Source organism: Saccoglossus kowalevskii, chromosome 15, assembly GCF_978046115.1.
Source record: "Saccoglossus kowalevskii chromosome 15, keSacKowa6.1, whole genome shotgun sequence".
Lineage (NCBI taxonomy): Eukaryota > Metazoa > Hemichordata > Enteropneusta > Harrimaniidae > Saccoglossus > Saccoglossus kowalevskii.
The window spans coordinates 14,285,289-14,311,105 of record NC_140655.1 but is presented as its reverse complement, the minus strand read 5'-3'; the positions used below and the strand labels follow the sequence as shown (position 1 = coordinate 14,311,105).

Genomic DNA, 25,817 nt, shown 5'->3' with positions numbered 1-25,817 from the left:
CTTTCCGTGTTACCAATATATTCAACTGTATGCCTGATACGAGGTTGGGTAAATAAGTTAAGGAATCCTCTAAAGAATGAGCAAAGTCCCTCTTGAAACAGATTAAGGGGTCGACCATCCAGAATCATGGGGGTGGCTGGCTGGAGTTTGAATTTCACAAAGCCATTAACTGCTTTCCGTGTTAACAATATATTCAACTGTATGCCTGATACAAGGTTGGGTAAATAAGTTAAGGAATCCTCTAAAGGATGAGCAAAGTCCCTCTTGAAACAGAATAAGGGGTCGACCATCCAGAATCATGGGGGTGGCCTGCTGGAAGTTTGAATTTCACTAAGCCATTAACTGCTTTCCGTGTTACCAATATATTCAACTGTATGCCTGATACGAGGTTGGGTAAATAAGTTAAGGAATCCTTTAAAGGATGAGCAAAGTCCCTCTTGAAACAGATTAAGGGGTCGACCAATCTGATTAAAATAAGATCTAGGTTGGCTTATTTTTTTTTTTTTTTTTTTTTTTATATATTTACTATAATTATTATTTATTATAATTATTTTTTAACGTTACAGTTATTTTGCTGCAAGAATGGTTTTGTTCGTGAACGCCACTTTCAAAAAAAATTGCAAGCAAGGTGTTGCAGGGAAAGAAAGGATAAAAATATACAGACGACAACACGAAAAAAAATTGCACTGATCCGACTCTTCCGCCCCCAAATGATTTCATATGGTTGTCCCCTGAAGGATTGACCATTGGAATTAAGGAAGAAATCTTTTCATGCACACTTGTATCCACTACTTTTAGGTTGTACTTTTTTTGTATAAATATTGGAGCATACAAGTTCATACATATGAAAATGTCAAATTTGCCAGAATGGAGAGATTGAGGATGAAAAACATTTCCTCCTAACATGTTCACACTATGATGCATTAAGACAAGACAGCCTAAACAAGTTTTTAGCAACACCGACCAATCGAAACAAAGAAGAAAAACTAGTAAATATACTTAAAACGAAAAACAAAAACATGTTAATTAATTTAGCCAAATTTGTATACCAAGGATTCTTAATGAGAGAAAACTACATTAAATCTAAATTACCTGCTGCCTCATAAAAATAATGCTTTTGCTTTGTTTTGTGTTTTTTTCTCTAATTTTTTTATTTATTTTTTTTTATATTTTTCTATTTTTACCTTACAACATTTAACTTTATTGTATCATGAACAATATTTCAATTAAGGATACGTTTATCAATAAAGATTATTATTATTATTACCTACACTGTTTTAAAGAACTGACTATTTTTTTACCAATCCAATTTAGTCGCAGACTCAAATCTGTTCTCATTGGTTCTGATACATACATATGAATTAAGACTCCTTGCTTTGAAATTCATGCAACAATTAGCAATATTTCAAAAGTGTACATACCTTTAGATATTATTTGTATAGATCGCACAAGTTAGAGTGTGCAGTGTCAATCTCTTTTTCCCAGTTGCGTTATTCTATAAGACACTTGTTCAGGGATTTACCCATGGTGCAATGTTTATTTTTGTGAAAAAGCTATTCCTTAGCTTTAAAGTCACTCTTAGTGATAGTAATCTGTTTTCTAATTTTGGTCAACACTAATTCAGGTTTCCACCAAACTATGTCCCATACATGGACTTCTAATCCATTACACCAAACTGGCAAGTTTAATGCGCTCTTTAGGATCAGCTCGTTTAAGTTTAGTTGAGCCACACTGATGGCCCGAATCTCTGGCAGATCGATCACCGTAGGTATTATTTGTACTCTCCCGTCTAGTCTATCCAATGCTAGATTTTAAATTAATTAAGTATGTCTGATCATTGTAAAATGCACAAATTGCTCGCATAGACTGGAATTTTGCATGGTGATGTCACACTTGCCCTTACCCCCACCTGTAACAATCTCCTGCAGATTCCTCAGTGATGTGAAACATGGATAGGAACACTGGACCCCTTTGGGTAACCAATTTTACTGGCACCAGGAAGTGCTTAATTTTTTACAGGGGGGGCTGCACACAAATAAGCTCCTCTAGTCTATCCTATGCTAGACATTTTGGTAAAGTACATCTTCATTGTAAAATTGCAAATTATCTGCAGGGGAATTTGTGTATATTAGTTTAAATGCACTTAAAGGCACAATAATCCTAGTGTTTTCTTTCCATCTACAACATTAGTCATTTCTACTTTGAAAAAATATTTTGCTAAATCCAAATAAAACAAAATCCTAGTTTCATTTTTTTTTTTAAATATGTATTTTTTCATATTTGTTTGATAGTTCTAAAAAGTGTTAGTGCTTGCGAAAGCCATAAATCAAGGATTTCTATAATGGATAACCATTGTACTCATACACTATATAATGGAAACTAGTTATTTTATTGCAACAATGCTTAAACAGTTCATTCAATAAAACACAAAATATATCACAATAAAGTCAATTTTAGAGCATATAATACAGTTGACAGCAATCTTGTTGGTTTTAGAAAACAGGTGGTTGCTACTTGTCCCATGACTTATGGAGAGTGCTACATAACCTTGCAGTAAGACGTAATAACATTAATAAGATACAGCCTGTCCCATATATACAGTAAAAGTGGTTAAATGAAAATCCAGCCTAAAATGGGAAACCGTCTAGTCATTTCTTCAGAGGATTAGATGCAACAAACCAAAAAATACTATTTTATCAGTCCCTTTGATGACAGCATATATGTACAACCACTATTCATGTTAGTAAGGCTGACAATACTAGAGCATGATATTAATCATGAACAAGTAGTTCTGGGGGGTGTTTTTTTGGTGGTATTTCTCAGTAGCCTTTAGCCTAATCAGCACACTCGTACCTGTCATGTGTATGAACATGCTCGTATCCGTCGTGTGTCTGGACAGACTCGAAAGATACAAGTTACACGCTCTGTCCCACAAATATTTAACCAACATCTTCAGCTACACAGCTGTACAAAGCATTTACTTTAAATGTGAAAACAAGACAAATCAACATAAATGACTTTGCTAAAAAAAAAAAAAGTTTTACAATAAAAATTGGACAAGATACCAGTCCATTTACAGTCATTTAATAAATACTGACATAGTTTTTCAAAATAAAAACTTTTGTAATTCTACTCTATTTTCAACACAGAGGCATACGATTAATATATTAATTACAAAAGATAGATTGTTACACTCGGGTCTGATCGCAATACATCACTCATTCGTGTAAAATGCATACTGATACCGTACACAAATTTACTTTCTCAAAATTTTCTTGAATATAGTGTGTGCACCTTTTCAAAACATTCAGTCTTCGAATTTTGAACCTTAATTTTTCAATACTTTCCCAACATTTTTTCTGCAAATTTTTACAAAAATGGAACTTCCTACTGATAACAGATCACTTAAGCAAGATTATTTTGAGACATTAGCATTCAAAGTTGTGAATAATTTACTGTATAGAGTAAACAAAAAACAAAGCAATTAATGCCCATTCAAATCAAATTTAGACTCAAGTGTACATGTTGAATACTATGAGCAATGGACAGGAATCACAACAGATCTATTATAATTTATCAGGTTTACTCTGATTCCTTTTTGTCCAAGGAAGATTTTTGAAAAGTTTTTTTTTCTTCTCTAAATGATTATAAAAACTGTCAAAGTAAATGATACGCTTTGAAGCACAAAATAGGATAAAAGATCTTTGTAAATGCACAATGAAATCAAGTGGTTTTACTCCACCAATTGGTTATGTGACACAGTTCAAATAAATTATGATTAACACCACAGAAGTAACCTTTTTTTTGTACATGGTTTAATTAAAAACAAGATTTTTAACACGTCCATTGACAACTTCAATTGACGGAGATGTGCTTTTTGTAGGAGGTAGAAGTATTTTTTGCCCTCAGAGCCCATATAATACTGTAGAATGCTTTATTTTAGCTGGAATTAATTTTCGCTGAAAGGCTTTATGAGTGTTTTGTTTGGAATATATTTTCACTGATTTTTGATGAGTTGAATGTGAAATATAGGAAAAAAAGTATATTCGCTGGATTTTATTTTCACTGAAGCAAAAATAAATTTCAAGCGAAAATAAAGTATTCTACAGTAACACACTTTTGCCAACATTTTCTTTAATGAAAAAGTCTCCCAGTGTCTAACAAATTTAAAATTCTTTAAAAGGTTTTAAGACATAAATGTACGTACATGACCAAAAAGATATCAATCTGTTTTGCTCACTGAATGTGTGCAGTTTTAAGATTGCAACAGATTTGTTTTGTTGACAAGGCCAAGGGTTGATTCGCCAAGCAAAAGTGACAATGGGATTTAATCACACAGATAGCCAGGTGCCTGTTTCAATTGTCATTGCAGTGATTTGGTGAAGTATCAAATAGTCTTTGCTAACTATAAAATATCTGTTGGTGAGACTGAGCTGCAAACAATAATAGCAGCGACTTGTGGATAACATTCCGATATCAAAGAGTACCAGTGCATTAACCCTTCGATTGCCAGATATTTTTTCTCGCCAAAACTTCAGTTCAAATATTTTCACAATCTGAACAAAGAACTAAAAGCACCCCTGCCTCTCCAATCTCCAATAATGTGTTCTATTATCCGCGACATTCTTAATTATTCCCACTGACCTTTTTAGTACAACTCATCGACCCATTTAATGTCATCCCCATATTACAGCCTTTCTCCCATAAAAGCTTTAATATTTTGGTATGATCATGAGATTTTTATATTTGCAAAATGTCAATGCTAAAATTTGGGAGGGGAGTTATAACTGACCAAAGTGTCATTTTTGTATGAGCTCACAGTAGGAATACTTGTCATGTATTGCCCCAAAGGTGCTGCAATGTCTAATCAACAGTGGTTGTTGACTCCTTGCATGTTGTACAACAGAAAATTTTTTATACCTTGCTTGTTGCAGTGGTGAACTGTATTTTGAAGGATAAATTGAGAAATTCCCACTAATAGTCCCTCTCAGAATAACCGAAATGGGAGACCTTTCTGGGTCAAACATAATGCCTACTACTCCACAGTGGGTGGTGCCAGGATGTGTGACCTTTGTGGGTAGAAACAAATGTCAGGATAGCACATAATGTTGATAGGTGAATACATATCACAACAGAGCTCGTAAAACCCGAGCATAACTTGCTATTTACAGGTGTACTTGTGATTTTCAACAGGAATGATATTTCAAAGTTGTCATATCTGTGTAAATCAACTATAAAAATAGATTCTTAGGAGATAAAATTCCTGTTAGGGGAATGCCTTCTAAAATGTAAAATCTTTTCTCTTTAATAGGGGTAATAAAATATCCAAGTTTCTTCTAATGCTATTTCTTCTTTCGTTCTTGTGTGCACTTTGGACAATACCTAAAAAGCAATTAAAAAAAAAACATTTTTAAAACAAAGGCACTGAAACAGCAAAGTGCTAGGCAGTAGAGTTGGAGAGTTATATACAAGATATATTCTGTTGGGGTTGGGTCGTCAATAGAAAAACGCCTAGTAAGTTACAGAGGTGTTTCTACGGTCAAAGTAAATCATATTTTAATGATTTTAATCATAGTCGACAAATCCAATTTTTGGCTTGTATGCATTTCTAATAGAGCAAATATGGTATGTGATCTATGTGATGGTCCTAATTAGTACAAATACTGGGAAATACGTAATAACAAATTCAACAATTTTCAGAGCATTCAAACACTGTTTCAGCTTCCTATATTTTTGTGTGTGTGAAATTATATTTATTTTAAAGTGGGGGGAGTCATCACCTGCGCATGCGTCAGATGGCCATAGCGTGTTATTGTTTACAAACAAGCGTCTACCCATGAGCCTTTGCATTTTTAGTGTGTGTTGTTATTGTCGCTTGGGACTCAACTCCTGTGATTGCGCAGGTGACGACCCTCCCACTTTAAAAAAAGACACACTTCTGTTCTGAATAATCCCAACAATTCTTGTATACATGTAAATATTTGATCAAATATTTCACACAAGTCCTTAAGGTAGAAGCCTACTCATAAATTAAAAAACCCAGAATTTATTCATTTTGCAATAAATTGTACTCCATTGCAGTATAAGGATATTGACCTTAAAAAAGTTGGGGGTCACCAGCAATTTTTTTCGAGAAATTGATGGTTGTATTTAAGTGGAAAGTCGCCATTTTGACACTATTATAACACTTTTACTACAGGTTCATATGGCAGTGATATTATGCAATATCTCAAAATCTAGCCTGGTGACATAGGCTGAAAAAATCATATATTGTTAATGATGGAGTACATTTTGTTGTTCTGAATTACTTAAAAAATCTCGGTTTTAAAAAGTGTCAAAAAATGCAATTTTTTTTTAACATTGTGTTCTATGGAATTGTTCTAAAAATAGCAATTTTCAGGAAATATTAGGACACGTTTCTCAAAAAGCATAACTGTAACACACAAAATAATGCTATTTCATTGTACCATGAGACATTAGCTTCATGATTGTACATAATAAACTAATGAACATTGTTATGCGATTTATGACCAATTTTGTCGAAATTATGTCTAGGCTTAAACCAAAAATGAAGCTGTATAAATGATGTCAAAAACCCAACAAGAACATTCATATGCATTATAATTTATTATAATTTTCTAAAAATGCTACTATAATGTTGCACTTTCACTTACCATTTTCCTTTAGGTTTACTTGTAAGTCCAACACATGCAAAATGAAACCACTCAATCGGACACTGAAGAAAGAAAGAAATAAAGAAGAGTGTTTATTTATTGTCTCAATTCGCAAGGAGAGACACTGAAAATCTAGACACAGAGAGGGCAGTTGCACAATTGAAAACATTCATTTTTTTTTTTTACTTGAATAAGCTATATTGCAAATCAATTTTACGTAAATCACACCATGACTTTTAAAAATGACTGGCTATCGATTAAAAACTGTTCAAAATAGTCTTGATTGCAAAATTGATAAGTAGCAAAAGTGACAGGCGAATGAAGTGACCACTCTACTCAAATGGCATACCCTGGGAAATTAGCATGATGGCGTTCCCATGATCAGTCCAGCTCCAAATGCAGCATTCGTTAAAAACAAAATGGCCATCAGTCAGACATTTTGAATCAAATCTGGGAAGATCCATCATGTTTAATGAATCTACCAAGTTTAAATGAAATATATCCATGTACGACTTAAATCCAGTTCCGGAATGGCAGAAACGCTTCATGAATATTTTAGCAATAAAACTTGAATTGGATTATGAAATAAATGCATCAGCAGTGTTCTCCACTGAAAAATATAGAATATCAGCTAATTACATAACAATAGAATATGTTTATAATTTAGATTGCATCCATTGTTATGCTAAAGTGACCAGGGGAGAACCTTAGCATGTGAATATGTATGATACGATGTGTGCAAAAAGTTTTAATGAAATCGGTCCAGGCACAACACAAACCAGTTTATTATTCATAGATTTTTCAAAATTTTACCAATTCATTGATGGAATCTAGTGTAATGAAGTTATTGCACACTTTGCTAATTGATTTGCTGCCATCATTTTTTGTGTCAATGCATCAAAAAGAAACTTGTATATAGTCGCTTCTCACAAAATAAGAAATAATGACATTCTCAAACTTCTATGGACCCCACCAAAACGATGCTATCTGAATTTCTAATTGCAGTTTTATCCACTACTGCTAGAGGGTGAATCCACACACAAACGCATGCACAGAGGTGAGATTACAAGTTCCTGTTTTCTTACTATATCAACGGGGACTAAAAACAAAATATTAAATTCGAGTAATCTTGCACCTTGAAACATTTCTAATTGTGGTATGAAACCTATAATTTTACCTTTGTGGTGAGATGGTATATACACAATTATAGTTATTATCAAGTACTTAAAGGGCGGTGGTCATCATGCTGCACATGTGCGACATTTGTGTTGATAAACATTGATTTTCCCATAATTCAATGCGCTCTTCTAATGGAAATTACATCTATGAGGTTTGACCTGGGCGCGACTTGCACTAATTACCACCGGTGACTTCTTCGACACCTTCCAAGAACCTAAAAAATACCTAATTAAAGCTTAGTGACGTCTCAGTTTGTACTCGTCGATCTGCGCAACAGTCAAAGTCACCGCCTTTGTTCATATGAAACCCATATATCTCGCACATGCGTGGCGCGACGACTACCGCTCTTTAAAAGACATTGGTACTCACATCAGGGTTATCACAGCCTATCATTTCACCGTATGATACTTGATGACACAGACAGTACGTGGGTTCATTAGGATCAACAGGCATATCTAGTACATCTGATGGGGCATGGATGACAGACGGCAACATCAATATCGGCGTTACTGTCTCTGTTCTGTAACAAAAGGGACATATATCACTCATTGTTAGCTTATAATAGCAATAGGTCAGTAGGGCGAGTCAATGATTATTTTACACATCAGAATAAGGGACGACGTCAAAAGATCGATGTCGGATAAAAAACTTATTTCCTTTAGTTTGGTGGGGGGGGGGTTGACCTCAAAAAGTTTCCATCCTACAAAAACGATTTTATTTTTTAATGAAGTCAAAAAAATCTTGGAGTATTTGTAGTTCGTTTTTTTCTATCCAATCATGAACAGAAATAACCGAAAAGAGAAAAAAAACAGAAAAATGGTTTGGTTCGAGTGTAAATTTGTGCATCAAATGAGGTGCATTTGTAAAATCTTTTTACACCCACCCGACAACCAACTGCTATGCAATACTACTGTCCGATTATCAATTTGTATTTAATGGTGAATGTAGTCTGACGCCATGACCAATATTTATCAATTAAGTTTCAGTGGGGGGTAGGGGGGTTTGGATAAAAACTAAAGGAATTAAGTTTTTTATCCGACATCGATCTTTTGACGTCGTCCCTAAAGTTACTGGTCATGTACATGTACATGTATTTTGGCCTTGTTTAAACAATGACATGAAGTATATGCCTTAGTTATCATGGTTTAAAACATTCACTGACACGATAGAACTATCATAAATTACAGAGCATGCAGTGCAGTTATATATTTGCCATCTCGTTCGAAAAATTAGGGGGCAAAGAATAGCTCAGATGAAAGGTCAGGTGAACAATGTACTGATTCCTAAAAAGAGCAGGACAAAACTTATGTAAATTAGCTGCAATGTTAAAATTTCTTGTAGGGGAGAGCAGCTTTATCAGACACATATTACCAATGTGACGGGTAATCATACATGATGAACATTTCAATTTATTCAACAAATTCATTTGTGGAAGACCAACATGCTACATAAACAGGCCTGGGCTAGGTCTATTATTCAAATTAAGTCGCCCTCACCCATAGCAATAACAATGAATAAAAGCGCAACAAAAACACAAGAAACAGTGATTCATTGTATGATATTTTCTATTTCTCGGACGTAAATAGCACCATTAATGTTCGAGGAAGGCATAAATAAAATTTTACAGCACGACCATTTACTTTTGCCAATAAAATGCATTACAAGAACGTTTGAATTTGAGGGCACCATGTATGCTCCGCTCACCTAATTTTGAAAATGTCTACTTTGTATAAGAGGTGAAATAAACACCAGTTGTCACTCATGTGTTGTTTGTTGCATTACAATCGGTAAACACCGATTGACAGTTGATGTCGTTAAATAATTAGTCAAATTAGAATACTAAGCGCCGCCCATACCCGGGACGTAAATAATTTAATATCAGCCTTTAACAGTGGAAATACTTACTGTACAGTTGACTTCATCTTTTTCCGCGATGATTTTGGTGTTTCGTCATCTGATGATTTCCTTTTGTTTTTCCTTCCTGATTGTGATTTGTCTTTGCCACCCTTTTTACTTGACCTGGATTCTGTGAAAACAAAGCATTTTTGAAATGAATATGCTAAGAAGAAAACTAAATGTATCAAACCATGCATATTCTGAAAAATGCTTTATCTTTGAGAGACAATTTTTCATGATATTCATGAGTCAGGAAAACACTGAAATTTTGATTCAGTGAACATTTCACTAGGAATCTTGAATCACAGAAACTATTATGAAATTTAACTCTAAGCATACATGTATATACAAGGCAGAATTGGAAAAAAAAAATTTTCAAGGAACAAGCTGCTCTCTGATTGGTCTGTTTGATGTAAGGGCAGGCACAATTTGTTGCAGGCGTAATTTGTTGCAGTAACAATTTAGCATGCAATCGAAATGAAATCATGTCATTCAATTCCAACAATACAATAGGCATCATAAAACCATTTTTTGCTGGCAGGAAAAAATAATAAGATTATCATTATTATTATCAAAAACACAAATAACTGTAAAAAGTCTAAGAATTAAGAGCATTCGCAAAGACATATTTTTAGAAAGCCACGACTTAATGTTTTAATGACCCCAGTCAGAAATTTAATAATTTTTCCTGACCCACGAAAACTTTCTGTAAATAAATTCTGTATTTCCGGTAACAATACCTACCCATATTTTGAGGGAACATGAGAAGTTTATTTTATGTACTTAAGGTAGAGATGCAGTTCATTTGTGAATTTCAATCAAAAATAGTTTTTTTCGTTTTTTATATAGATTTTTATCTAAAGAACATTCTGTGAAAATTTGACCAATGAATTCTTATTGGAACACCCTTAAAATTGCTGTTTATTTTCTGGTTAAAAATAAAAAACACTCACACGTGGCAATGTTTATGTCCAATTGCCTAATTTGCATGAGTAACCAAATAACAAGACCTTTGATTGACAATTTGCAAATCGAGATTGTACGGGTCATAGTTCATTCAATTCACGCGCATGTGCAATTATTCTCAAATCAGTTCTCGCTCGCTAGCAAACCAAACATTATATTTCCTCAGTGTTTTTTTCCTAATTTTTATCATTACATTATGCGTGGTGTGAAAAAGAGGCAAAAGCTACACTGAAGGCATCAGCCCACCGAACGAAAAACAAAATTGATGTGAGCGTCCAAACATGACTTTCCCTGAAGGCATGAATCCGAGTTTCTGATTGACTGAGAGATTTTATTTTTAAATAATTGTTCTCAAAAAATAAACTGAGCATGTGAAGAATAATTTAACATTGTTTACAGTGATAACTGCTCATTGTCGAAACGAAGCTTACCCATTCACGCTAGTCACAATAAACATCATACTCTTGAATAGGCGTCAATGACTACGATAAAACTTAGACTCTATTTTAGGCATCAGGAATGATTGAAATATCCGAAAATGACGCCAAAATACACCTTAAAAGTCCCATTTTATTTTTTTTCTAAATCCCATCCCGAATTTACGGCAGAATCTGGTCCCTCAAATAAAGAACACGTGAGCTTTGATTATATATATATAAACCGGATATATTGCACTGGGTCGGGGAGATACAAACTTTTGTGTATCTTTTGTCCAATGGATACCTCTACTACGATCATTCGCAAGTTTTGCTAGGTGGTGCGAGACAGCTTTGTTTGCAACCGGACGAACTCCGTTTAATTCAATGAAGCAAACAACTGACAATGCTAAAATAAATTGCAGAGGTACGCTAAAATTAATTGAAAACAACCAAATAATTTCAATGAAAAATAAATCACAGAGAGAGATAACTTGATACATTACGGTAACAACTCTTTTGACGCGCTGACCGCTTCTCCGCATCTGATGTTTTGTTTTCCTTGTCATAATACTTACTGATTGATGATTTTGTTTTGATTTTTGAGTTTTTTAGCCTGCAACACGGCCACGACCTTTGCTTTTTCCGCGAAAAATGGGGAAGTTTACGTAAATTTGACGGACATTCCATTTTTTTTAAACTAACGAAGCACACTGTTTAGCACTCCTATTTTTTTCATTTGCCGATTTCTATTCAGAAAAATTCGACCGCTCGAAAATGCACCTTAATTTTGCACTCTTAAAACATGTCAGATTTCCAACATTAATTATTTAAAACCGGTCGAAATTTTAAAACTTTTACGTTAGGAGCTGGAGCTCTCTTTCTTGCAGGCGACCGTTGCCGGTAGTACAACAGCATGTTTTGTACGTACATCCGTGCGCTGATTGTCTGCGACTGTCTTAGAATATCCCTGAATAAGGCGTTGCCAAAATCGGAAAAATAAAAAAATGCCTCCTTAAAAAACAAACATAATTCAAATATTTCTTTTAACAAATATGTTGGAGTGGGAAAAATGGGATTGGAAACGATGAACAAAATTTCTAAGCCTCGCGTTTCGATTCTAGGATTACGCGATTATTCATTATTGTGCGTTCGCTTCCTGGAGTTGGTTCTCAATACTACATAAAAATCATCAAGGATAAATAATTTAATATCCCACTTTGTACTCTTCACGGTAAACCATAGGCTCTGAAATACTCGTAGATTTTTTATTGAAAATACATCGAAGAGAAGCCATGATGTTTTGATCGTGATAAAAGGTCATTCATGAGATGACATCATATTTACTGGGCATTGCCACGTGTTTTTACCGACCCCATCAAAACACTGGTATGAATGACGTGTTTCTGATTTATATATTCAAGAGCAGTTGTTCTGGTTCAACGATTTTACATAAAATGTCTATGTCTATACGTCAACTTTCAATTTCAATAGTCTAGAAAGTATGACAAAGTATGACAAAGCAGTAATTCCCGGTTTAACGCGCAAATATGCAAATTAGCCTTTTTCTCGTCTTCTATTTTTGGTGAATTCTTGGGTTTTAAATTAAAATAGCTGATAGACGCTTTGGCCATTTGCCTCGAAATTTTCGCACATTATTGACAAGGTGTTCCCCCTTCAAAATGCGTCCGGACAGTTTATTACGGCGAGTGGAACAAAAATAACAAGTCCGCAATTAACATGGATATATAAATTACGCAAAAATAGGAAAGAGTGAACTTTGAGGTCATGCTGTGCAACTTTGAAAGTCGTTAGAGAGATGAGTGGACACATTTGAATTAGTAGTATACCAAGGTATCCAGTGATGTAATTTTACCCACAAATGGACTTGAAGTTTTTAAGCTAATTTTTTTTAAACCACTTTTGTCCAAAAAAGCATATTTTTGACCCAAAATCAAAAACGCATTCTGGATATTTAAAACAAGTCATTGTCAATGACACGTCCCCGTTCCGTTCATATTTGAGTGACATATACATTCAAAGCAGATCATGACCGAAATGCACCTGCATATGTACAACACATTGTGCTAAATCTGAACAAAATCCATCCATGCACGACTGAGATCCGGTTCTGGAATTGTGAAAATATGTGATTTTGATGCATTTTCGGCCTTAAAATGGCCATCATTCCTCTATTGTTAAGCAGATCATGAAACAAATGCACATATCTATTTGTGACATGATGTACCATGTGTGTGTGAAGTTTGAACTTGATCAATCCAGACATGTCTTGGATACGGATCCAGAACTGAATTCTTTAAAACAAAATGGCCGCCAGTCGGCTATTTCGAACTTGATCCGAAAAAAAAATGACGTGCATCAAGGTCCTATTATGTTTAATGTATGTACCAAATTTGAACAAAATCCATCCATGCATAACTGAGATACGGGTCCGGAATGGTGAAAATGTGCGATTTCAATGCATTTTCGGCCTTAAAGCGGCCCCCATTTGGCTATCGTTAATGAGATCATGAAACAAATGCACATACATATTTGTGACATGATGTACCTTGTGTGTGTGAAGTTTGAACTTGATCAATCCAGACATGTCTCGGATACGGATCCAGAACTGAATTCTTTAAAACAAAATGGCCGCCAGTCGGCTATTTCGAACTTGATCCGAAAAAAAAATGACGTGCATCAAGGTCCTATTATGTTTAATGTATGTACCAAATTTGAATGAAATCCGTCCATGCATAACTGAGATCCGGGTCCGGAATGGTGAAAATGTGCGATTTCAATGCATTTTCGGCCTTAAAGCGGCCGCCATTTGGCTATCGTTAATGAGATCATGAAACAAATGCACATACATATTAGTGACATGATGTACCTTGTGTGTGTGAAGTTTGAACTCGATCAATCCAAGCATGTCTCAGATACGGATCCAGAACAGAATTTTTTAAAACAAAATGGCCGCCAGTCGACCATTTCGAACCCGATCCAAAAAAAAAAAAATGACGTGCATCAAGGTCCTATTATGTTTAATGTATGTACCAAATTTGAACAAAATCCGTCCATGCATAACTGAGATCCGGGTCCGGAAGGGTGAAAATGTGCGATTTTGATGCATTTTCGGCCTTAAAGCGGCCGCCATTTGGCTATCGTTAATGAGATCACGAAACAAATGCACATACATATTTGTGACATGATGTACCTTGTGTGTGTGAAGTTTGAACTTGATCAATCCAGACATGTCTCGGATACGGATCCAGAACTGAATTCTTTAAAACAAAATGGCCGCCAGTCGGCTATTTCGAACTTGATCCGAAAAAAAAATGACGTGCATCAAGGTCCTATTATGTTTAATGTATGTACCAAATTTGAATGAAATCCGTCCATGCATAACTGAGATCCGGGTCCGGAATGGTGAAAATGTGCGATTTCAATGCATTTTCGGCCTTAAAGCGGCCGCCATTTGGCTATCGTTAATGAGATCATGAAACAAATGCACATACATATTTGTGACATGATGTACCTTGTTTGTGTGAAGTTTGAACTCGATCAATCCAAGCATGTCTCAGATACGGATCCAGAACAGAATTTTTTAAAACAAAATGGCCGCCAGTCGACCATTTCGAACCCGATCCAAAAAAAAAAAAATGACGTGCATCAAGGTCCTATTATGTTTAATGTATGTACCAAATTTGAACAAAATCCGTCCATGCATAACTGAGATCCGGGTCCGGAAGGGTGAAAATGTGCGATTTTGATGCATTTTCGGCCTTAAAGCGGCCGCCATTTGGCTATCGTTAATGAGATCACGAAACAAATGCACATACATATTTGTGACATGATGTACCTTGTGTGTGTGAAGTTTGAACTTGATCAATCCAGACATGTCTCGGATACGGATCCAGAACTGAATTCTTTAAAACAAAATGGCCGCCAGTCGGCTATTTCGAACTTGATCCGAAAAAAAAATGACGTGCATCAAGGTCCTATTATGTTTAATGTATGTACCAAATTTGAATGAAATCCGTCCATGCATAACTGAGATCCGGGTCCGGAATGGTGAAAATGTGCGATTTCAATGCATTTTCGGCCTTAAAGCGGCCGCCATTTGGCTATCGTTAATGAGATCATGAAACAAATGCACATACATATTTGTGACATGATGTACCTTGTTTGTGTGAAGTTTGAACTCGATCAATCCAAGCATGTCTCAGATACGGATCCAGAACTGAATTCTTTAAAACAAAATGGCCGCCAGTCGGCCATTTCGAACCCGATCCAAAAAAAAAAATGACGTGCATCAAGGTCCTATTATGTTTAATGTATGTACCAAATTTGAACAAAATCCGTCCATGCATAACTGAGATCCGGGTTCGGAAGGGTGAAAATGTGCGATTTTGATGCATTTTCGGCCTTAAAATGGCCGCTATTCGGCTATCGTTAATCGGATCATGAAAAAAATGCATGTGCATATGTCCCATATAAGGTGTGATGTATGAGTGAAGTTTGAACTTAATCGGTCCATGCATGTTCGAGATACAGGTGATCACGGACGTACGGACGGACAGACGGACGGACGCACACAGGGCAAAACACAAGTCCCCGTTTTCGGACTGCGTTCGAACGGGGACTAATAAAGACAAGTTTTACAAAGTTTGTATAATAAGCTTTCAGAAAATATATAACATGTTGGATATATAATACCATCTTCATTGTCTAATTACTCAATTAAAAAGCAAGCCAAATAAACTGCATCTCTACCTTAAATAAACAGTTATAAATTTTTCACAATAACGCAAGAGTACAAGCTTATTGAAAAACATATATAGGGAATCAAACTTGCTACAAAAGTTTTGAAATTTGGATCAAAGTGAAGCTTTACCAGGAACAAATGTAGCTATTTAGAAATATACCTTTGTGAAATTAATACATTCTAATACAAACACAACCTACTCAATCACGGAACATACCTTTGTGAAATTAATACATTCTAATACAAATACAACCTACTCAATCACGGAACATTTACAAATATTGTTAACTGCTTTAATTTCAAGTAAAATTTTAGTGTATTTTGAGAATTTTAGTCAATGGTCAATGAAAATTGCTTTTGTAGCAGTGGCAATTTTTCTGGGTACTAGTATCATACAACACAGAGCATCAGAGACTTCCGCACCACAAAATCATTAAATCACAAAATATTAAACAGTTTTAAATATTCTTTAATAATAAACTATGATGTTGGTTTGATGTATTATTACTTACTTTTGTCTCTTGATGATGCTCCACCACTGTCATAGTCACTGTTTTTCTGTTCTAAATTTTTTTCTTTCAGTTCCTGTTCAAACCTAGCCAAATCTGCATCCAGTCTTCGTATGTGTTTGTCAACCTACAACAAAGTATTAGAACTATAAAATCCACTTTCGTTTTCATTTTCAAGTTTACTGAAGGTGAAACAGTTGACAACGGTTTAATATGAAAACATGACATGACTGATAATTTGCACATCTCCAATACAGGTGCATGTAAAACAATAGTTGCATGTATAGTATAATGAATTATCAGAATATGACTTATTTTGATTATAGACAAGAGCTTGTGTGTGTACACCCAGAGTAGAGCAAATATGGTATGCTAATTAGACTTCCTATAAGTCTTTGTCATCAGATGGAAGTGAAAGTCTCAGTGACTCTTTCAATCCCTTGAGTACTACCGTCGTACCAGTATATTTTTTTCTGGTAAAATGTTGGTGAACAAAACTTTATTTTTCCATAAACTTGTTGTTAATTTTGGACCAAAGTGATATACACATCCCAATGAGTACAAGTCCTTAGAACAAATTTTAAGGGAAATAGCACAGGTTTATTTTGTGGAAAGTAATAAAAGTTGACTTTGTCTTGAAGAGCATAAACACTCTTGTAATGCTAGACTTGTAATAATAAATTATCACACTATCTGCTGACGCGGTTTTCCCCCATTTATTTTGAATATCCGTGAAGGTTCACAGCTGGCGATGTGTGAAGCAATTCTCTGAGACAGACCCGAACAGGAAGTCAGAAGAAGACAGATTTTTATGTTAGCGTAGAGTAAAACTTGCGAGTAAAGGGGATAATCTGAAAAAGCAAAGTACTGAATATGGTCACACTAGATTTTTAGCAATTCATGCACAGTGAACAAGCAGAAACAACTTATCTGAAGCTACTCACTCAGTGCTGTGGACAATGAGTTACCCAGAGATCCAGCTTTCTTTTTTACAATTTTATTTAATTGAAAATAAGAAATCAAAATTGTTTTGAATATTCAAATAGTATCATGTGGTGAAATGTCAAGTTTTTGTAAGGTTAATCTACTTTGAATGGCACTATAAACATCAATAGATAGCAAGATAGCAAACACACTAAAATTGTTGTGTATCTAAGGAAGCTCAACACAATTTGGTCAGTATCTGTGAAGAATACAAATCATGTGTGCATATATGTAGTTAGATATACACAGCCATTTCTCTGGTAAATAAATTTGAACTAATCTCTATAGCAAGGCTGACACTTGTATGATTCTGTGGCACGCATTGGCATGACTTGAGTCACACCAGTGCGCAAACTAGTCTTAAACTGGCGTGAAGTGTGCATAAACCTGTCGTGACTGCGGGCCATATCCTTTCTCCAACCTAAATACTCCCGGAACTATACAAACCAATTCTGATTGCAGGTAATGCAATAAAATTGCTCGACTATTAAGCACCCCTATTCAACCCCAATATTTGAATTTTGATCATGGCAGCATCACAAAAATGCCCTAATAGTATCAATGTAGTAAACACTTGCAGCAAATTTATCTAAAAAATTATCCATACTTTTAAAGGAATTTGCTAGTGATTTGATAGCTACTTCTCAACTAAGAAAAAGTGGGGGGAAAAAAACCTTGTAATAATAATATACATTCAGACAACAACAAATCCCTGGGGTTTGAACGTAACTATTATAATGACATCTCATGCAAATGCAGTACCATGAACCTTATAACAGTAGTTTGAAGTTATACAGATATACACAATACAGTGTACAGATCCTCGCACTGGGACGTCATTTTTTTACATTTCTGCCAACCAGCATGTGAATTACTGACAACAACTTTGGCTCACTGATTTGTTGTTTTATTAATAGACACAAACATTGTGTATTTAATAACAGTGAACAGTGCCATTATTTTATCTCTGAGTGAACACTGGTCCATGCCGAACCACTCACTGCAAGCGTGTAACAAGTGCAAGGGTTACATGTATGTCATTCATATACGTACCATTTCATAGGTCTGCATTGCAAGCTGTACTTTATCATCTCCGAATTCTCGACTTTTATTAAATAAATTCTGGATGTTCCTGAGGTGATCCGCCCGCTTCTCCCTTGGCATGTCCCGAACATTCTTTATATATTCATCTGCTAGATTATCTATTTGTTTTAATATATCTAAGTAAAAAGGAAATGAACATAGTTAAATCAGGAAAAAATTTAGATCATTATTTATCTTTATTCATCATGACATAAATCAGTATATGCATAAGAATTATGTATGGAAAATAAACAAAGTGTAAAGATCTAAAGGTCACACATCCCGGCATTTTTGGGGGTAATGTTGCAGAAAAACAATTTACAATCTGGGTAGAATAACTCAACTGAATTTGTTGCTACATTGAACTGTACTTTGTTTGAGAATAAGAAAGTAATATTTTTCTTAGAGTCTGGCAGATTACATTCAAATACAATCAAAATGCCAATTTCCTTTGATAGATAACATTTTCTGGTGATTTAGCAAGTACACAAATATGTTTAAGCAAACAAGACAAGTAACCTGATTGTGATCCATGATTGCTATGTTACTGAGCATGCTCACAACAGAAAGAAGGGTTAAGCAGAAAACACAAACTGATCATATTGCATCGTTCAATGACAATGAATTAACACATTTTCTGAATAAAGTGTATAAACAATATTGGTACATATTACACCAAGCTTGATGCGAGTAATTCTGAAAACCAACTCTACGTGCCAGAATTTTTTTTATGTCAATCCATAAGAACACCACAAGGTGGTGGATCAATTGATGACATCACAATTCAAATTTATTTACCTTGTGTTCTTTGGTCTAGATCTCTCATCAATGTGAAATTTCTCTGTAACTCATAAGGTAGATTTTCCAGACCTAGAAAAAAAAAATTCAGAATTTGAGCAGGGGATGGTTGCAAAAAGAATTATACTGGAAGCTTTTGTGGTTAACTGAAACATTAAAAGTAAATGGAGTTGTCAACTGAATGATATTGTTAAATATTGTTTGATAACGATGTTACTTCTAGATACGTTATAAATTAACCTCGGCACAAATGAAACAAATTGATTTGGGCATCAAGGAGTTACGTTACTCCTAACAAGATGGAAAGGTGAGGTTTATAATGATAACCGCACCAAAGCAAATGAAAAAAACAAACTGAGAACATATCAGCTAATCAAATCAGATTTAAACCTTGAGCCATATTCAGTCAAGCTAAAAAACTTTGAACTGCATAGTATGCTTACCAAATTTCGTCTTAGTGACCATAGTCTCAAAATTGAAATGGGTCGTCATACAAAGATTCCCTTAAACAACAGGGTTTGTGACATGTGTAACAAAGAAAGGTCTAATTGAGGATGAAATGCATTTTCTGATGGATGCAACAAATATAATGAGTTGCGTACCAAACTGTTCAATAAAGCTAAGGATTTGAAAATGAACCTGCAGAGAAAAACTTTATGGAATTGTTACAGAATAAAAACATTATTATACCAGTAGCACAGTTCATAAGTAAAAGCTTTGAAGTCAGGAAGCAGGGTCTTACTTGACATTTTAATGCCTGCTGTCAATTTAGTAATCTCATATTATTTAGTATTTTAGTGATTTTGTTTTATTTAGTAATTGTATTTTGTTATTTAGTATATTGTTTTTATATTTGTTTTCCTTGTACTTTGTGACCATTTTTTGTCCTTCCGGGGATTGTGTAAGAGACAGTAAGTAAATAAATATACTGAGTTTACTGCACACAGAAGAAAATTACTTAAGATAGAAGCCTAGTCATAATTATTGACAAAAATTGGTCATAAATCGCATGACAATGTTCATTAGTTTATTATGTACAATCATGAAGCTAATATCCCATGGTACAATGAAATAGCATTATTTTGTGTATTACAGTTATGCGTTTTGAGAAACGTGTCCTAATATTTCTTGAAAATTGCTATTTTTAGAACAATTCCGTAGAACACTGTGTTAAAGAAAAGTTGCATTTTTTGACACTTTTTAAAACCCAGATTTTTTTAAATAATTCAGAACAACAAAAAGTACTCTGTCATTAACAATATATGATTTTTTGAGCCTATGTCACCAGGCTAGATTTTGAGATATTGCATAATATCTCTGCCATAGGAACTTGTGGTAAAATGTTATAATAGTGTCAAAATGGCGACTTTCCACTAAAATGCAACCATCAATTTCTTGAAAAAAAGGCTTGTGACCCACATCTTTTTTTAGGTCAATATCCTTATATTGCCTTGGAGTACAATTTAGTGCAAAATGAATAAATTCAGGGTTTCTTAATTTATGAGTAGACTTCTACCTTAAATAAAGTAAATAACATTGGTCAAACTAACACTTTTTAGAGTCCACAGTAGTCAGGTAGTATCCAGGGCAGAGAAACCACAAATAGCAGTGGTTTTACAAACTTGATTCACCACAACCACTTTTGACAGGAAACGGTGTTTATTTACTGTTCCATTCTTTGCCACGAGTATGTAAAACCATCACCACAAAGAAACAAATATTTAACCTTTGACATAGAATGAATAGGATGCAGTTCAAAGGTCACGTCACGTCAATCCATAAACATACCGATAGACAGGCGATCGCGTTGTTTCGAAATTGTTGTACAACGTAATTTGGCAAGACGATTAATGTAAATAATAAAATAACCTATTAAGACTGTCTATAACGAGAGTTACACAAGTAATACTGAATCACATTTTACGGATCCAATTCCTATTTAAAATTGAGACGGACGCTATCATCAGTGCTCATTTTAAGTGTTTTACAGAATGCCGCATTTCCTCGGGAGAAAATATTTAGAAAATACCATTCATGAAAAATAAACTATAACACTGTCAACATTCACTAGCAACAGATCTTTTATATCAACCGCGTCATCTGGAAAGTATTAAAAATGTGTGACGCCGTGCGCGATGAGCCGGTAGATATGCTGTGTTTACGAGTCGACCACTGTCGAGTAAAGCGCAGTGGCTCCGAACCGAGAAAATACCTCGGTACCGGTCCACGCGATTATAACGAAAACAGTAACATGCAGAGCGATAAAAACGACAGAAAAATTGCACCAACATACTACCGAAGTCAACATTTCGAAATATCATACACATATTAGCAAGCGTGGAACAGAAAAAGCCGTTAACTTACTGTCAAGATACTGTTCTAAATACAGTGCCGTCGCCATATTGGTTCTTCCCGCCTAATACAAATACGTCATTGACTATTGTTGCATTGTGGGTAAATAGGTTGTTTTTGAATGCGGACCACCGAAATCGGAGTGATTCGAACTGAATTAAGAAACATACACTTAGCAATTACAACCAATATATTCAGAAATTATGAAATTGAGATTTTTTTTATTTTTTTTTTACATTTCGTTTCGTTTTGCTACAAATCTCTATTGTTTCACAAGCCCGCGGTGGAATTAAATATTTAAAAGATGTTCGTAAAAACCTACGAAATACTGATTGAACAAAAAATATATGTTTTATTTTTCGCGGAATTATTCTATAATCGAAAAAGTAGATATTTGACAATGAAATTATGGCAATATGACTGTGGTATTTCATCGCCGTTACAAATTATTCAATTCATGGTTTTTTTTTTATTTCAATTATAATACTTTATTTTAAAAACTATAATTAAAATTTTTCAAATTTTCGCCTCAAGCGTTCTCGTCTGTGTCTTTTCTAAGCTCTTTTTCTTTATTTATTGGAATCCAAAAATAAAATGCATCAAACCGAATTATTTGAACCAAAAACTGAACAATTCTGGATGAAAATGAGACATTTCTCATACATCTATCAAAATACACAAAAAAACTGTGAAATGTTATTTGTGTATCATTTGTACAGTCTAGCCCCGTGTCTTCATCTCGTGTTCTGCAAACAAAACGCGCACCGTTAAATCGTGCGAGCGGCAGCATGTTTTACACTAGTCTTTGTTCTTCGTGAGTATTAATCCATGTTGACATCATTTCGCGCCAGTGCACACAACAGAAGCACCGCCAACTACTTTAATACTACCTCAGATTTTTTTCACCCCAGCTAGTTAGTTTTCGTTTTTTTTAAATTGAAATTATTTTTATTTATTACGCAGAATTATATAAGAACTACACATATGAATAGGCGATCTACGTCACCTAGGAACAAATCTGTTAATTATACTAAAAGGATGGTCACGTGACTCCCCAGGGACCATGAGTACATATTACATGATTATAACTGTACCCAGCACTAGGCTGTAATTTAGATAACTTCAATGACCACCACGTAGACAAAGAACAAGTATATTCATTTGAAGAACAAAGAAAAAAAAAACATACATATGTCCCCTCCAGTATTATAGCACTGTGAAACGTTAAAGGGCGGCAGTCGTCGTGCTGCGTCCTGTTCGACATGGGACTCATAGCGACGCATGTAAAATACATTGTTTATTTACATGAAATTCGAACAGGCGCTGTGCGACGACCACCGCGCTTTAAACACCTGCAATTACCTTTGCATGAAATCGGTATCCAGGATTTGTAATCTAACCCGGTTTTCAGCACAAAAAAAAAAAAACGATCCGCAACCTGGAAGCTCATTTCTAAACAACTCCATTATTCCTAGGACAGCTGAAGAGAACAACAACGTATGTGAAGGATATATTACATATTTCATTTTTGCCCTTCATTTATCCAGTGTATCAAGTCTTTATACCAATATTTCGAGTTGTGTCACAAACATAGATACAATCACCGGTTATTTATCTATCGCCTGGGTTGTGAGAGACAAGCTGATACAATCTCTCCACTGCTATTTATAATCATGACATGGAAATCTTCCTTGTCTCAATGCACTGATTTTTTTTTATAGTGAAGTCATTTCGGCAGAATTTTATAATCTGTTAGGGGAAACTTCCAAAAATCCATTGACTGTACTTTATTTGCAGAAATAGTGTTGTTGGGTGACTCGTTGTTGTCTGATCTAATGAATTTCTTGCTTCTGACTGCGACACATTATATTTATTTTTGTAGATGAAATGAGAAACGACTATCTTTTGCTAAGTACAAGTCTTTTGTAATGAGTCACATACAACATAAGTTGAACTGTTCATTGCCACCAGAAAAGGAACACTGGGGGGAAATACCATCGTCCGATTCCCCGTAGTAGATGTACAAATGAAATTATGACACCTCAACGAATTCAAAGATAAACAATTGCTTACATGTTAGGTAATTTTTTGCGTGCAAAATGAACTGTGAATAATTCCTAATATTCTAAAGCCAAGATCACATTTTGACTCTGTAATGTCAACCGGGGAGGGGGGGTAAGGTGCAATATTATACATTTTACCGTCACCGGATATTATATTTTAGCAATATTAACACGGATAAAAATCGGTCATAAATCAAATGGTTCATATAAGATGTAATATTCACAATATTATTAGAGTCATCTTTTAAGTGAGCATTGACGAATAGATCCAATAGAAACCATTGGATTTATTCTCGATTTTTATTGGATACTATCGGAGAATAACTACCATAGGTGACCTGTAAGATACCAATGATATTGACAAATGGACACGATTTATCAGACAAATACTAGTAATTCCCAATAAATCTAATAAACATCTAAATTTGAGTGTGCCGTCAAACTCCGGTTTTAGAAAAGCTACATGTAATGCTTCCTTAGATCTGATGGACACTCCCATTAATGTTTACCATTAAAATGTTTTTGTATGTCTTGCTATTCAAGCCTTAAACAATGACTAACACAAATTTACGTTGGTTACACAGGTACTAGAGCTATAAACATTTCAGAAAATAATCAAATAGACGCAAGGATTTGAAATTTGTAATCAACAAAACCATATAAATACATTTTTAAACGCATCAAAACGTCTGTCGCCCCCGGCTGTCGCCTTGTGTTGTGAATAGCGCCCTCGGTGTTGAATTTGTAACGATCGCAAGAGGGCGCAACTTCAAACAACTTACCTTGACGGCAGGCAACCACATCGCCTCGAGGTATATCCCTATCTTATATGTAGATGGAAAATAAAAGCAATGGTTACTGAAAACGCTTGAACGTTTAGTTGCAGCTTTAACTTATACATTCGAGTAAGACCAGAGCCATCCAAAAAAACATTTTTTTGACAAAATGCACAAGAAATTCCAAGCATTACTGTATCTAAATTACATCATAAAATGACAAAATACAGGTGCTTGACTCTATAAACTGAGATAACATATTTCGGTGCAAAAGCACTACAACCATTACATTTTAGTAGAATGTCATCTGTGACAACCCCTCTCACTCCTACTTTAGTCTTAACTCAATAATATGGGTAGGAAATGTTTGTGATATGGAATTTTCACATAAAAGTTTTACATAAACAGGTTTATTATGGCCTCTTATGTGTACCCAACTACCCCCTTCCCCCTTTATTACAATGATACATTATTGGCAGTAGCATAATTTGAGGATTACGCTGTATCTTGTTTGTTTTTTTTTAATTCACTAATTTTCTCTTTGGTTATGTTTAGTGTGCAGAGGTAATAAAGAAGTACCTACTCTGCTGAGAAGTGGAAATATTTCAGCAGGCTTGAAAAAGAGTATTGTATTATTGTAAACAAAACAGTAAACTATTTTGAAATGTTGTCCTTCAAGGTAGAGTAAATGCATGTGACCATGCTAATTTACAAGTACTCATTATTTCATTTGAAGTCCACAAATTTAAAACCAAGTAAGTATCAAAATAGTGACATCAAAGGACAAATTTTGTGTAAACAAACAAAGTACTAGTACTGTCAAATACAAGCCCCCTCCGGGACTTTGTCCGGGCGGGGGCTTGTAGTTTCGCCTTCGTCAGTCCATCAGTCCGTCCGGAGTGGTTTCTAGGTGCTGGACCATTTTCATTTTTTTAAACAAAGACATAGTGGTCAACCATACATGTGCACGTCAATTTAATTTCCGATTCGATAAAATATGGCCGACTGGCGGCCATTTTTAATGCCAAAATTCAGTCAAATTCGGTCTCTGTGTGTCCATCGTCATTTCTCGGAGATGGCTTGTCCGATTTTGTTGAGACTTGTTACAAAGACAAAGCGACCACTCATACAGATGTACGTTGTTTTACTTTTTTGAAATGGTCAAATATGGAAGCCATTTTGATGGTTAATCATGGCATTTGTCTGTCCATTGATATTTATCAGAGATGCCTTGACTGATTTCAATGATACTAGGTACAAAGACACAGTGAAGAGGTATACATATTCACATGGATTTATTTCCTGAATTGATCAAATATGGCTGCCTGCCGGCCATTTGAATGTCAAAATCCTGTA

The 25,817-nt window shown here is 34.9% G+C and overlaps 1 protein-coding gene across 1 annotated transcript; it reads right to left on the bottom strand.

The window, feature by feature from the left end:
* Positions 1-5,330: 5,330 nt before the first annotated feature.
* LOC100370646 (inhibitor of growth protein 4-like) lies at positions 5,331-21,719 on the bottom strand. Its single transcript, XM_002732235.4, has 8 exons — positions 21,635-21,719; positions 19,271-19,342; positions 18,443-18,609; positions 16,409-16,532; positions 9,759-9,879; positions 8,223-8,373; positions 6,675-6,736; positions 5,331-5,382 (listed from the first exon to the last, which is right to left on the bottom strand). The coding sequence occupies exons 1-8, from the start codon at positions 21,669-21,671 to the stop codon at positions 5,343-5,345; spliced, it is 774 nt and encodes a 257-aa protein (XP_002732281.1). The 5' UTR covers positions 21,672-21,719; the 3' UTR covers positions 5,331-5,342.
* Between the last annotated feature and the right edge of the window lie 4,098 nt (positions 21,720-25,817).